Source organism: Melanaphis sacchari, unplaced genomic scaffold, assembly GCF_002803265.2.
Source record: "Melanaphis sacchari strain LSU unplaced genomic scaffold, SCAv2.0 Contig247_pilon_pilon, whole genome shotgun sequence".
NCBI classification, from domain to species: Eukaryota; Metazoa; Arthropoda; class Insecta; order Hemiptera; family Aphididae; genus Melanaphis; species Melanaphis sacchari.
In genome coordinates this window covers 210,998-226,667 of record NW_020271122.1, presented here as the reverse complement: position 1 = coordinate 226,667, position 15,670 = coordinate 210,998, and the positions used below count along the sequence as shown (strand labels likewise).

At 23.4% G+C, this 15,670-nt stretch overlaps 2 protein-coding genes across 2 annotated transcripts; one reads left to right on the top strand and one right to left on the bottom strand.

Moving 5' to 3' along the window:
• Positions 1–4,124: 4,124 nt before the first annotated feature.
• On the top strand, positions 4,125–7,700 carry LOC112594916. Its single transcript, XM_025339938.1, has 4 exons — positions 4,125–4,423; positions 6,250–6,426; positions 6,507–6,543; positions 7,428–7,700. Exons 1-4 carry the CDS (start codon positions 4,125–4,127, stop codon positions 7,698–7,700), a joined length of 786 nt encoding a protein of 261 aa, XP_025195723.1.
• Positions 7,701–10,933: 3,233 nt separating this feature from the next.
• LOC112594915 (tetratricopeptide repeat protein 19 homolog, mitochondrial) lies at positions 10,934–14,434 on the bottom strand. Its single transcript, XM_025339937.1, has 3 exons — positions 13,868–14,434; positions 12,137–12,399; positions 10,934–11,497 (listed from the first exon to the last, which is right to left on the bottom strand). The coding sequence occupies exons 1-3, from the start codon at positions 14,147–14,149 to the stop codon at positions 10,993–10,995; spliced, it is 1,050 nt and encodes a 349-aa protein (XP_025195722.1). The 5' UTR covers positions 14,150–14,434; the 3' UTR covers positions 10,934–10,992.
• Positions 14,435–15,670: the final 1,236 nt, after the last annotated feature.

The following is a 15,670-nucleotide window of genomic DNA, read 5'->3' as shown; positions in this document are numbered from 1 at the left end:
TAATCATTTGTAGATACAAGTGAAAAAGAATTCTAACTTAATACAATTTTGCAGTAAAGAGCAAAATAAACTTTGGTAAAAATTTCAAATTAGGATTTAAAATATTACAATTATTGAAGTATTCTTGATTATACCAAATTATTTTGTATTACCTACTACTAGTTCTATCAAAGAATTCAAATTTTAGTTTCTATAAAAAAAAAAATGAAAAATTATAATACACATATTATTGATTTAAATTATATTTTACTGACTTAATATGATGAACACTTCATTCATATAATATATTTATACAATTTATTAGTCAACAATTATTATGTAGGTACTCATTAATATATTATTTATATTTTAATTATAATTTTTATCAAAAAGTTAACTTTATAATATATAATAAAAATTAAAAAATATTAACAAAGCTTTATAATTTATATTTAAAACTTAAAATAATCTTTCTAATCAATGCAGTCATTTCAATTTAGTACAGTGTAGAAATAGTTCACAAACATGTGTCAAAAATCAAAATGCACAGATTCTATAAAATAATTGATACCTAATAAACATTTTGCTTTAAGTTACAGCATTTAATCTTAAAAATTTAGTTTAATTTATACTATTTATAGAAACTATTTTTAAAACGTGGAGTTTCTATATTATATGTTTATACATGTCTACTTTAAATAGGTAAATTAATTCAAAATTATTATTGGTTAACTAAATAATTAAAAACATTCAAATTCTATTAAAGATAATAATTATCTATTTTATTATTATTTATTGCCAATATGATATTTTTTGATTACTCATTAAAATATAGAAGTGTGGGTTCCTTCGTTTAAATCTTCAAGATAACTAATACAGTAATACCTACATAGTATAATACATTCCACTATTTCAATGTTTCTCAACTTTTGTATTAAAGTGACACGCTATTAAAATATTTTATACTTTATGACACATAATAAAAAAATAAGGATAATGAATAATATTTAATTTCAATTTATAATTTAAACTTAAAAATAGGTAACAAAGAAAAAATATGACAAAAATAATGATAAATGTCAATAACAGATAATTTATTTTAAATCATCACACAAATATTTCTAAATTGTGTCATATATTTAATATAGATACTTTGCGACACATTTGGACTTATCTGGCAACATATTAGTCAAGAAACACTAATATACTGTATAGTACCTACCTATTATTGTACTTTTTTGTTTTTTTATGCATGATATAATTATATTATAAAACTCACATCCATAATGTTCTAAAAAAATTTCAAAAATAAAAATTAAAGTGAACAATGTTTCTGATTAGGATTAAGAAAGTTTGAAAACATAAAAATGATTAAAAAAAATTTTTTGTAGACAGTATACAGTGTATACGACAATATTAAGTTAAGCTTAAAATAAAAAAGTTATAATAAAGATGTTGAACAATTTTCATTAAAATTAACAAAAAAAAAAAAAAACTGAGCAAATTAGAAATTTCAAGAGCATTTAAAATTTAAATTGCTATAATGAAAAGGCTTTTTAAAAATGAACTAGTTCACGTTTAAGTACCACAAATTTAACTAAGTGGATAAGTAAATTATGTTGATGATAATATTATTGAAATTGCAGTAGATGCTAGACAATAGTGAATAATGAAAAACGGAAAAATTACACAGTAAATAAAAATAAAGAGAGAAAAAACAGAATTAATAAATATTCATTAATTATAAAAATAATTATAATTATAATATATTTTGTAATTTATTTATTTATTTTTGTATGTTTTAAAATATTATGGTATTAAATTTTTACAATTGTTACTAAGTTTTTTACTCTAACAAAAATAATCCTATAACTTTTAAATACATATTAGTACCTATATTATAAATTTAATTCTTTTTGTATACATTTTACTAGCTAAAATTAAAAAGTATCAATAATAATTAATGATCAGGGTTATTATAGGATACCTACTACTATACTAAGATGTAAATCCATAAATTTAAAAATAATAAATAATTAATAACTTTAAAAATATTGTGATTACAAAATATATAGGTATCTACTTTAATAAATTGTATTCATATTTATAATATCTATTTTAATTGTATAGTTTCGATTTTTATTACCTTAAAATGTATTTGCTTGTCCCTTTACTTTAAAGCTTGTCAAGTTCAAGTTCAATAATCTTATCTTAAATCTGTCCATAACACTATTTTGTTTCTTCGATAAAATAAAAATACGATGTATACAGATATATTAAATCTATATAAATCTTCATAAATTATTAACTCTTAAATATAGTGTATAATATAAAAGTTAACTTATCAAGCAACAGATATTCACTTTTAAGATTCTTATCACCGATAAATCACTTAAATTATTTAAATATTTCGAATATATTATTTTGAATTTGTATAGATGTTGAAAATGATCAATTTAGAAAAAAACAAAATTTAGATTTTTTTCAATTTAATTAAGAAAAAATTATTAGGCTTAGTCTTAGTTTATAAGTGATGAGTAGGTGATTTTTTTTTTTTTATCGAATCCGTGTTTTGAATACTTACAAGTAACAAGAGTACAAAACCCGTGTCATGATATTAATTATAAACATAGATATTCCAAAAAAATAAACATTTTGTATGCAAATAAAAAGGTGATAATTTGTTCTCAAGAGCGCGCTACCGATACATAGTGTCGCATCACGATTCACGACTTTTTCCATAAACATTCGAAATGAAATAATGAATTTCGTAATGATTTTAATATTATATAATATATTATTATTATTATTATTTATAATAATAATGTTATGTAAACTGTATACATTAATAGATGTACATTAGTAAATAATAATACCGTCCACTTGATTAAACAGTAAAATATATATATAATTTTATATATTTACACTGAAATTCTGAATCAGCCACGAATCGTTCTTTATTGAGTTTCTAATAGTTTTAACTAGTAATTAGTACAAATATAATATTATTATTACTTTAGGAATTAGGGCACTACAATAATAATACGATCATAATTAATAAACATTTATGATCGAACAGTACTGAATTTTTCAAAATGAAATATCAGACATACTGACAGTGAAAATATGTAAATCAAATTTAGTGAGTATTTGTTTTTCTAATACTTATAAAAAAAATTGCAGATACTTATTATACCTTTGTGTTTCAGCATTTTTTAAATTTAAGTCACAGAAATTTGTTAGGTTGGGTACTTAGGCGATTGTTATAGACCAAATTCGTATTTCGAATACTTAGAATATCCAAGTCTCAATAAAACATTAATGTTAAAAATTACCTACAACAAAATGTATAAATTGGATGTGAATAAAAAATGCGAAGTTCCGCTACAAGAGCGGGTTACCAACACATAATCTCAGCGTCATGTCTTGATTTTTATAATTTTTTTTGTATTAATTTTTTGTGTGAGACGTGTTTACTTGTGTAATAAACTGATAAGTATAATTTATATTATTTATAATTATAACACATCATGAAATTTATGACATATTATATGAAATTAATTGCAGTTTGCAGTTACTACTTAATGAGTTGTAGCCTTGTATGAACGAAAGATAAGTTGGTCCCACTTAATTAACAGTAAAAAACGGTATGCTTGTGTAAGTCTAATTCAAATTAAAAATAATTATTATCTTGTAGTTAACGGCCTATATATACAGACATACAGTGTTCGGTTTCTGGTATCTAGTAAATTTGATCTAGTTAATACACCTACAATGTAACAAAAAATATAATAATATCAATGAAACAACGGTGAACTTGAGAACAGAATTCAGAATATCTCAAAAATCGCTCATTTTAAAATTTTGAAAAAAAACAACGCTTGAAGCTTTTTGTACGTAACCATAGTCACTATAGACATATTAAAAATATGCAAATTATGTAAAAAGTTATAGAAATAAAAAAAGCGCTTGATAAATATAATTTATAAAATAAAATAATTTTAAATATTGGATCTCGGTATTCCACATTTGATTACCAACACGTTTTTTTTTTCTATATCGTAACCGCACCAATCATGTGTAATCGGTAATCACTAACCCACTACAATATCATTTGATCGGCGAATAAAAACGAGATTGAAAAAATGGACGATATCCGACTGACGGACACACACTTGTTGCCGACCAGGATGCAAAGGACTCGCATGGCCGGGTATGCCATGACGATTGCCGTGAGCTTGGCCTGTGGTGGCATGATTATGTATGCCCAGTCCCAATACCGCGCTTTCCTGAACAACGCAACACTGACCGTACGCGGATGGTCAGGTAAAGACAACTGGACGCGACTGCTAAACGAGCTTTTCGAGTACCGGACCGAGAATTGTGTCAACACCTTCATGAATAACCCATTACTGTTGATCGGCTCGGCCATGTGTATTAGAGCGTAGGTATATAGTGCCAGCGCGAGCGTGCGATGGATTCGCCATCGCATCGCGAACGCGTCGAATAAATCCATTTTTTTTTTTTGTATTTCAAGAGTACTACTGATGTAGGGTCTTAGATTGTACCGGGCATTTACATGTTTTACTTTGAGATGAGCTAATAAGCTAAATAAAATTTTTTTATAAAAAAATAAATAAAAATAATAGCTGGATTATTTACAAACTTGAGTCCGGGAAATGGGAATCCAATGTTCCTGCTGTACAATGGCGCATACTTGGGAGAGAGGGCGTCTCCGTTGCTGAACAGCTTTTTTTATGTACTTATTCACGTTGAAAATTGTATGTCTTAATCCAGCGCTTTTCAACTTGGAGGTCGTAACTACACGGAAGTCTCACAAACACATGGCATAGGTACCTTAAAATATATGCATATACATGAAAAAAATATTCTTAGGTGTCGCGAAAAATTAAATACTTGATTTTAGGATCTGCACGGGCAGCATCATAGTCTAGGTTTAATCGTTTTGACAACATTTAATTTTTAATTTTTATAAGAAACATGGACTGGTGTGCACATAGAATAATATGAATAAAAGTTCCGAAAAAAAATACGAGGAAATTGCTCTGCTGTATAGTAACTATCAAGTGTCTATATCAACGTACTGTAGATCGTCGTTAATAGATTCATTGTAAACGTTTATAAAATTAAAATCAATGTAAAAATATTTTGAAAATGCCATGTGTTTCTTAGTAAACAATAATATACTTTGTCTCGAAAAGATTCAAGTTCCTCTACGAATCGATCAGTACGTCGTATTGGCTGTAATATAAGTAGACAAAAATATTCAATAATATATAAATATATGATATATAATTATCAATAATGTAAATATATAATATATGTAAGTACATACACTAATTTTTTTGAAAAAAAAAGTACAGTCAACTATATTACAGTTACTAATATAAAAAATATCCTAGGAAATAATGGCTGATACTACAAGAATAGTAGAATCGTATTTCATGTACCATATATTCATACGCAATAAAATTTAATAAAATCATTACAGTATAGAAATATACTCAACAACAAATTACACTCAAAGCCAATATCAGTATGTTCTATAATACAGCAAAGCGACCTCGCCGGTTTTAAACTGAGCGGAACGATGATTGTATTAATTTTACAATATGATGTACGTTTTATTTTCGTTCTGTCACAAAAATATGTAAATAATTTTGTGATTAGAATGTATGTTAAATTTGAGTTTTTCAAATATCATTGATCATTTTAAATATCTATAAATAGCTTAAAAACTAATTTTGTCAAAATTTTCACTTCAAACGCTTATGCATATTGAATTTTTTATTTTTAAATTATTATAAGAACATCATAATATAGGTACCCACACGGAATCTTGTATCAAATTTTCAAACTTTTGATCGAACCTAATTTTTTTATCAACATTAAGGAAAACCAAATATTTCAAACGGCTATAAATAGTTTAAAATTAGTCTTTTAAAAATGTCATTATGTGTATGTAAAATAGTTTTTAAGTTATAATGAAATATTTCAACAGTTACGATTAAAATTTTTCTAATAATGACAAAATAAAGAAAAATCAGTATTTAATATTCAATGCTGTCAAAATTGTGTCTGTTTAAACATACGATGTTAAAATAATTAAAAGTTTTATGAATTTTTAATATATTTAATATTTAACTGCGAAATAATTAACAGATTTTCGTAGTTTTGATGAGCTTTGTAGAACTTTGAACTATAATTTAATATAGAAAATATTATTATTATTATTTTCTAAATACCTAGTGCTGTGTTTGGAATGCAGTCGCAGCGTTTAGTGGACATCCGTATATTTTTGATTTGGTACGATGTTTGTTGTTTGGTACGATCGATGGTTACCAGTTTACAGTTTACTAACTGCTATCTAAATGTATATTATAACATATCAAAACTATCAGTGAATGACTATTTTCGCAATAATTTGTGAGTATAAATATTTGAACTAATCTCCACACTAGCTGCAATCTCAAAAACACAGTGATTTGATATTATTTTGTTTTTAGCCAAAAATCTGTACAACCGTATTACGAAGTCTCTATAGTAAGTGAAGAGTATTAATATTATTTAAATCAGTTAAATGTACGGAGGGGCCGGTTCAAAAGCATCACTAAAAAATAAGTGCTTAGGTACTACAAATATTGTATATTTACACTGTAGATAAGCACATGTCTAGTTATTAATTTTTAATTTTTTAATAATCATTGATTTTATTTCATGCTTAAAATTTTAATAGCTTACCTTTAATTATAATCGGTACTTCGGTAGGTAGATAAAAATTCTAAAATGGCAAGTATTATAATTTTTAATCTTAAATGATCTGCATACTAAATGCCTTGACGACCACCAAGATGGACATATCTATCAGATATCTAAGGTTTTTAACAGTGCATTTATTTAACTCTTTTGTCATGTAGGTACCTAATGTTCAAAATATATTTTTAAGTAGGTTAGGTAACGTGTAAATATAAATAAATCTATACATTTGACGTCCCTAGAAATTTAGTCTTAGGGAAATTATACTCTTTGTATCGCCTTGTACCTATTAACGTAAAGTCACTATATATAATGACTGTAAATTTCTTTAAATTAGTTGGTATTTGAAAACAATTTTTAAATTTTGATTTAATTATAATATTTTATTGAAATTAAAAAATATATGTGTTTGATGGGGTATTTAATAATAATAATATTTCAAGGCTACAGCCTTGTCAGGAGACACATTTTTTGTATCATTATGAGTGATCATAATATTAATTTGCATAAAATATATAACATAATACCAATGTTCTATACTTTTATTGAACGCATATTTACAATGATAATTTTTTTATAAATATGTGTAAAAAGTATGCTGTTATAATTTATTCTTTTCTCACAAATACATTTATTATTATGAAAATATGTCTAATATAAACCCCCGACAGCTATTATTTTGGATTCTAAGCTGGTTGTGCACGATGAATTTCATACTGAGTTTTTGCCGCTCTACAATAGACAACGACGACAACTGGGTAGACTGCAAAGAAAATTGGGTAGACATTCCAGCGATCTGGCACCATGACTATATGAAGATAAAAATAAAAAGAAAGCAGCCGGCGGTCCTGCATTCCTTGGAATCACGACGTCGGCGCACAGCCACCACGAGACGTCTAAGAACCAAGTACCTATTATCCGAATCGATAAAAAAAATATTTTAATCTGTACCAAAAAAAAGATATTGTGTTTAATTAAAATAGATATTTAATGTCATTTTGAATTTCTTAAGGAAAATTGTTACAAATAAAAAATCAGATTGAGATTCTCTAAAAATAAAGTTTTTATAATTTTATTAATTTACACTGTATTTTAGAATTTAAGAACTTATAACATTATGAACCAAGTTCCTAACTATAAACATATAAAATGTATTATTTGTGACTTTTTCAATATCTTTTTTACAACTTAAATTAATAATATTTAAATTTTTTAATTTTATTTTTCGTTTTACGGATATAAATATAAACATAAAATGTATGATTTAAAGTAACCACTAACTAGTATCATTAATTATTACTAATATAAGTATTGAGTTTTATTCAAAATTTTATATTATTTTATTTTCAATTCATCTGTTTTTTTCTATTTGGCCGATTTTCATCTTCTAAACAAGATTTCTTCATTGCATTCATAATTTTTTCTTTTTTCAGATTGGTGATTTTATATTATTTTTTATCGCTTAGAATTCGTTTTTTTAAATTTTTAATATTTTCTATACTTTTACCAAGAAGTTTAGGAATTTTCTGTGTAATTTTTAGTTTTTAATTTTATCTTTTTCTTTTTTTGAAATTACAATTCAAAAATTATAATTAAAATCTTTATTTTTCATAGCAATAACATTATTGTTTATTTATATAACAATTTTTGCGTTTATAGTTATCATTCTTTCATTTTATCTGTTACAAAATTAATTGTTCTCAAATTTACATTTTGTGCATCATCAAATTTTGTTGTTTTTAAATTGAATAGTCATAAACTAGTTAAAGAAAAAATTGAACCATAGTCATAAAATCAAAATACTCTTTTAATGTTTTGTTTAATAACAATTTGATATTGATTTATGGTGATGCTAATGGTGCTATATTAGATTCTTATTGTTATTTAATTCTAATTTCTAATTTTGGGGTTTTCACATTTTTAATTTGATTTTATTATTTATTCTTTCTTTTAAACCAGCATGGATATTAAAGCAAGGTAGGTAATAGCATATACCATCATTTAATTTTTCGTAAATTCTGTATTATCTTTGTCTTCTAAGTTTTTTTTTAATACAATAACTTGTAGTATTACTTTTGTTTAAAAATATTTATAATAGCTTATCAATTTCATTAAAATAATATTTATATGAAAAAAATTGAAATATTATAATTGTTCCAAAATAAAATTTGTATTAATTTTAGAACTAAAAATTAGACCTAAATACAGCTTATAATAATTAAGTCCCCGTATTGTATTATTTTAAAATAAAATTATAATCATGTTAGTATGTTTTGTATAATTATAAGGCATTAAAATGTATACAATAAATAAAATAAAATAAGATAATTTTATTTATTGATTATATGATTTTACAGAATATTTATTTGTATAGGTACCTAGCTCTAAATTATATAATTATGATTTGTTGTACTGAAATCACATTTAGTTCATAAAAATGTATTTTTATCAAAAAGATTATTACTATTATTTTGTGTTTTACATCTTTTATAAATAAGAACAACATATTTTTGATAAGTTAGTCTATATCATAAACTTATTTCTATGACTACAAAAGGTGTTTTAAAATAATAAAAATGCATATATATATATATATATATAATAATAATAATTCATGTATATGTACATTAACATTATTGCACTTCAATAGAATAAACAAATTCTGTAATCTCCAATTGGTGATCTAAAATTGAGGTTTTTTTAATAAATTATTAATCAAACTCAGATATTTATGCAATTAAAATCACTAGAATATATATAACTAAAAATTTCTAAATACACATTTTTACCAAAAAATCCTAAATATACACACACAGAAAATTATTTAATTATTTATCAAACTCTATACACTTTTATAAACCATTAAATACTTAAGGAATAATAAAAATTAAAACAGTTATGTTTAAATCATTTGAAAAAATTACACTGATGATAAACAATCATAGGTGTTGAATATTAAATTCTTAATTAGAATTACCTAAAGTTCAAAAAACAATATAAAAACAAGATTTGTTTCTAGGTTAGCAGTAAATTAAAACAATAAGAAGAAAACATACAATTTCATAAACATCTAAACTATTATTAACATAAAGAGAAATTATAATCAACAACTCGGTAAATTACTTAAAATAAAATATATATATATATATATATTTAAATTAGTTGTAATTTAACTAATATACACAATCTACAATAATTTAGTTTTAAATAATAAGAAATAATTAAATATTAAAAATTAAAAAACACTTATATATACATCATAATTTTGTTGACTATTTTGCACATTGAAATTATTGTTAATAACTAACATATAAATACTTAATAAGTAAAACAAATAAAAAACAATGGTAGAATAATAATAATAATAAATAAATAAAAATATTATATAATTATTAGCTAATATTTTGAAACTTAAATTATAGTAGTAATAGTTTTTATCATATTAATAATGATAAAGTATTATATGAATGAAATTAATTTATTTTTGATTATAAATATAACAATTTAATGTATTTAATATATTTTATTCTATAAAAAATTATAAATATTTAATAGTAGTAGCATTTAATATTACTATTGAATATCAATGAGTTAATGAATCAATTAAATTTGTAATCTATTCTATTGGTTATTAACAAATTTTTATTACACTAGTTTGTATAAAAAATGTTATTGTACAAGTTATAAACTGTAAAATAAATATAAATAATAAAAAAACATTTTGTCAACAATATTTAACAAAAAAAAAAATAAATAAATATGTAATTATTTTGACTAGAATTGTATAAATTATAATAAATATTAAATAAAATAAGATAGTATAAGTTTAATTGCTACTTAAGATAACTAACAACATTTCGATTATTAATAAACAAGAGAGCCATAACTAAAAATTCAAAAAATCAGCCAGTAAAAATTGTCACTTACAACTATTAATTTTATATTATACAAAATGAGTAAACTCATTAGTATAAGCATACATTAAAAAGCTTTTTTTTATAATTGAACTGTATTCAAAATGTTGTTTTTTTGTAAAATATAAATATTTTTTAATTTTGATAACTAATGATTTATAGCCATCCAATTTTTTTTCTGGTATATAATTAGTCTACACTACATACATAATATAAAAAATCATGAAGATTAACGAAACAAATAATTATTAGTAATTTGAAAAAGTAAAATGAAAATAAACATTTGGCTTAAGAAACAAAAAATAAACTCAATTGATATAAATCACTCCATAGCTTTTTTTATGTCAGCTAAGCAATTGGCTGCTTCTGTTTTTCCTATTTCATAATGATGTCTTTTAGCATTTTTCATTCCTTCTACACAATGTTTTTCTGCTTCTTTTAACAATCCTTGTTTTAAGAAAATATTACCAAGGTTTACATATATTGTTGAAAATGTTTCCATGTCAGGAAAATGTTTCCCAATTTTTTCCGCTTTTCCAAAGAAGTATAATGCTTCTTCTAACATTCCACGAACATAATACATAGTTCCTAAATCATTCAGCAAAATAACATTAATTTCATTCAATTCACCATTTAACTTCACACTAATGTCAAATGCCTTTTTAAAATAAGTGCATGCATGCGTATTATTTCCTTGATTCATTAAATGACGAGCATATGCATCTAATGTTAAAGAATATAAACCTAAGACATCTTCATTTTCTGGATCAATTTCATACTTTTTCTTCAAAATGTTTAAACAGAACTCGAAACCAAGTCTGGAAGAACTGAAACAAGTTTAAATTCATATTACTAAAATCAAAATAATAATTAATTAATTTATGATTTAGAAACAATAAAAATACTATATTCAATCTTATAATTTTGTTAATTTTTTAAGTTTTACTGTATTTTTTTCATAACTTAAGAGAATGTTGTATAATTTATAATATACCAATATTCATATTTAAAATCAAGATAAAAACACAGTATTATGTATAAGTTAACATCACTTAATACATGTAAATTGAAAATTGTGATGAAAATGGAAGAATCTTTAGTTACAAAATAAGTATACAGCTTTTTAATATTTATTAATAAATATTTGTTAATTTAAATAATTTTGATTTTCGTTTGATTAAACAACTAATATTTAGTTATTCTATAGTACTTATTTATATCATTAGGATTATACTGTCAAGTTGTATAAACAATTATTGAACATCGTTTATTCATACATTAATTTAAACACAATTGACCCATTAAATAAATTTATATTTTATGCAATTTAGCATTTATACTTATAATTTATTTAAATAATATTATAAGATATTTTAAATTCAATCAAGCATATTATTAATAAATTGATACTTTTACTATTTTTTATAATATTTAATAACAGAATGAATAAATAATATAATAATCACTTGTAATCTTTTTGAATTTCTAAGATTTTAGCAATCTTCAAATTTACATGTACAATATTAAGATCTTCATCGACACCTCCTTGTTGATATAATCGTTGAACAACTTTAATAAATAATACTTTTGCTTTATCATAATCTTTATTGGTAAGTGCTCCATTTGCTAAGATATCATATACATATGTAATACCATTAAAATGATTTAAATCAGTGGCTATTTTAAGAGCATCGTGTAATGTATGTTCAAAAGCATTGTAATTATTATCCTAAAATATAAAAAACAATATTAGTATATTAATATTTATAATTTATTAGTTATGAATAAGGAGCCACAAGGTGTGCAGGGTATGCAGTAGCATGCCTTAATCATCCCAAAAGACTGCTTTAATTTGAGTTAAGCAAAAAATTATAAGTTGCAATTTAAATATGGTTTCCATTGAACTACCAAAAAATTGATTTTTATAAATGATACTATAAAAGTTAAATCACTTCATGGTAGGATAATATATTAATATGGTTAAAAATATCTAACCATAGGTCGTATTTAAGTAACTTTTTTTGAGTTATTCAAATGTTTATGATAATACCAGTGATTAGTTGTATGTGGGAAAGGTCGGTTTCCAATTTGTTTATTATAAAATCGAAACTTTAAATGATAATGATACAAGATAGATTAAACACATTGATGCTTCTCAGTATAGAATGAGAATTAGCAATAAAAGTTGATACCGATGCAGTGATTAAAGGTTTTAAAACTAAAGTTGAGAATAAAAGTCATATGATATTGTGAATAATATTAATATAAGTACAATAGGTAGATATAAATAAGAAATTGAAAGATTATTATTTAATTAAAGTTATTGTGTGTATTATATGATATAGTTAACTTGGTTATTTGTAGTTTTTTTTAAATAATTATATACTACAACTTGTATTATTAAATCAAATTTATTGAAAGGAATATAATATATAGTATTTATTTCTGGAGAGAGGAAGATCTTCTGAAATATTTGTACCCCCTGAACATGAAAGCTGGTTCCGCCTATGTTTATATTGTTGGTAAAATTTTCAATATATTAATATAACCTTTAAGGTATAAGAAGTAATCCTTATTCTTTGCCTCAGTCAAAAATAAGATACAAGAGTTGCTAAAGCATATCCAGAAACATATATATGTCCATTTACAATTATAATTAAATCAATATGTAGAAAATTATAAAGTATTAGGTATGACTGTATATGTTACCTATATTCATGGATGCTTGTCAAAATAAATAATAACATTGGTATGAACCAATAATAAGCAATTTTAATGTTGAAATTTTCAGTATTTGCCATTAAGTCTATTATCTCAAGTAAAAAGAAAGTAATATAGATAAAAATAAACAAAATAAATGTACCTATACCATATCATTTATAATAAATTCGATAAGTGTAGAATAAGGTATCATAGTTACACTATTAATTTTTGTAAATGCTCATATTATATAATTGTTTATTAGGTACCAATTTATATATAAAACCACATTACTTGTAATATAATTTAATGATTTAATGAAAAATATTTTGTCTCATGACTTAGCTATAAAAGCAAATACCATACACTATAATATTATCTGTTTGGTTTATTTCTATGAAAATAAACTTACAATTTGTAACCAGGATCATCAAGATGAGGTAAAAGAAAATGTAATGAATAGTGCTATATTTTAAATTAGTTAAATGTTTACTTACTTGTAAATACAATAGACCTCTTTTAATGGTATAGATTAGTTTACGCTCCGATTCATTCTTATCGTCAAGTCCAAATAAACCAAGTAATGAAAATCCAAAGATTATTGATTTTGTTGCATTTGGGTTTTTTAAAAGGGATATGTTTTGAACAGAGTTTAGTATACTTTGTTTTGAATTAGAAAACATTATAGGTCGATTGTTATAATTGATCAGAATATGTTTAACAACAGGCAAAATTCTTTTTATGCATTTAACTAGTCTTACATTAAATAAAAGAGACATAATGAAAGAAACGATTTTTATTTAAAAAAAGTTTTCTAGTCAAAAACTTGATATTAAGCTACCGATTTGTATTTCGTTATACTTATTTTTAATAGTTGATTTGTTATTGAATACAAAACTTACTGTTCCGTAAAATATTGCACTATAAATTGCAACAAGCGATGTAATCAGAACACACACAAATACACAATGTATATAGATATGTCGATATGTCAATGTGTAGTGTATGTAGACGGTGAACTTGAAACCAACGACTTATAGTATGAACTACCTATTAGATTTGCGCAAGCGTTACGCATTCTTATCAGTGGTCAGTCTGTTTTATCAGCTGGCGGTAAAAATTATTTTGTTATTGCAAAATCTACCTCCAATAATAGTAATAATAGTATTATATTATGATATATTACATATATATTAAGGAATATAATGTAGAATGTAGATTAACAAAATATTCAGTTAATCCAACTTCAACAAGAATAAATAATAATTAGCTTAAAGTGAGTACAAGTTATTACAATATTTTAATAAATTAAAAAATTACCTAGGCTTAAAGGTTATCTCGAGTGTTTATTTTCTTGATTTTAATTTTTTTTTCAATTTTTAAACTAATATTTTACATAGTTATTTATAAGTTAAAATTTACTTTACAACTTTACATTTAAATTCGATAATATGTTAATTTGATACAATATTACAAAATTCAGAGCTAAACAGTTTCTACCTAATGTATGTTTGAAATTTGCAGCGGTGTAGGTACGGAGGTGATGTCCAAAAGCCAAAAGGATTGAAGCACAGAGTGTATTATTCAATTATATTTTAATGTATCAAATAAATACGTTTTTCCGGTTTTTCGAATATCTAAAAGTTGATATAGGTACATTATATGTATATTTGTTTAACATCGGTATTCGGTAATATTATTATTTATTATTAATATCAAATTGATTGTTATTTGTCGAGTACCTATGCCTTGAGAGCTGGTGGATCTATTGTTTTATGGCTCTTGGAGCTGAATATTAATTAAAAAGCAAAATTTAATGTAATTTTTTAGTTATGTGGTGCTACGACCATAAAATAAACCATACCGAAAAATAAAATCAAACTATTTCGCAATGATTAAAAATTTCTACCCACAGGAAGTTTTGTATTTACAAAACAACAGGCCATTATCTAAACCTTTTATGGACGTCGATCATCTTTTTTAGTTATATGAAATGGGAAAATTTTTATTTAGGTTTAATTATTACAATATAAATTTTTATATACTATACTATTATTGGACTTTTTTAATTAACTTAAAATAAAACCAGAAAAATATTCAAACAATATGACGTGATGTATAAACTTTATTATAAATTTTGAAAATATTGATTTTAAAATCGGAATCTAATTTGACCTATATAAAGTCTCAATTTTACAAATAAAAAAAAAAAAAAATAACGAAATTTGGTTATTTCAGTTTTTTACGAGGCATTCTGAATATTTTGATACTCTTAAAAACAAATTTGTACATTTATAAAA

What these genes read in the sequence shown, in the direction of transcription:
- LOC112594916 (XM_025339938.1), top strand. Translation starts at nt 4,125, where the DNA reads ATGGACGATATCCGACTGACGGACACACACTTGTTGCCGACCAGGATG. An exon ending in TCGGCCATGTGTATTAGAGC is followed by an intron (nt 4,424 to 6,249) that starts GTAGGTATATAG and finishes CTAAATACCTAG; the next exon opens with TGCTGTGTTTGGAATGCAGT. An exon ending in CGTATTACGAAGTCTCTATA is followed by an intron (nt 6,544 to 7,427) that starts GTAAGTGAAGAG and finishes AACCCCCGACAG; the next exon opens with CTATTATTTTGGATTCTAAG.
- LOC112594915 (XM_025339937.1), bottom strand. Translation starts at nt 14,149, where the DNA reads ATGTCTCTTTTATTTAATGTAAGACTAGTTAAATGCATAAAAAGAATT. An exon ending in GAGGTCTATTGTATTTACAA is followed by an intron (nt 12,400 to 13,867) that starts GTAAGTAAACAT and finishes TTTATATTTTAG; the next exon opens with GATAATAATTACAATGCTTT. An exon ending in GAAATTCAAAAAGATTACAA is followed by an intron (nt 11,498 to 12,136) that starts GTGATTATTATA and finishes AACTTGTTTCAG; the next exon opens with TTCTTCCAGACTTGGTTTCG.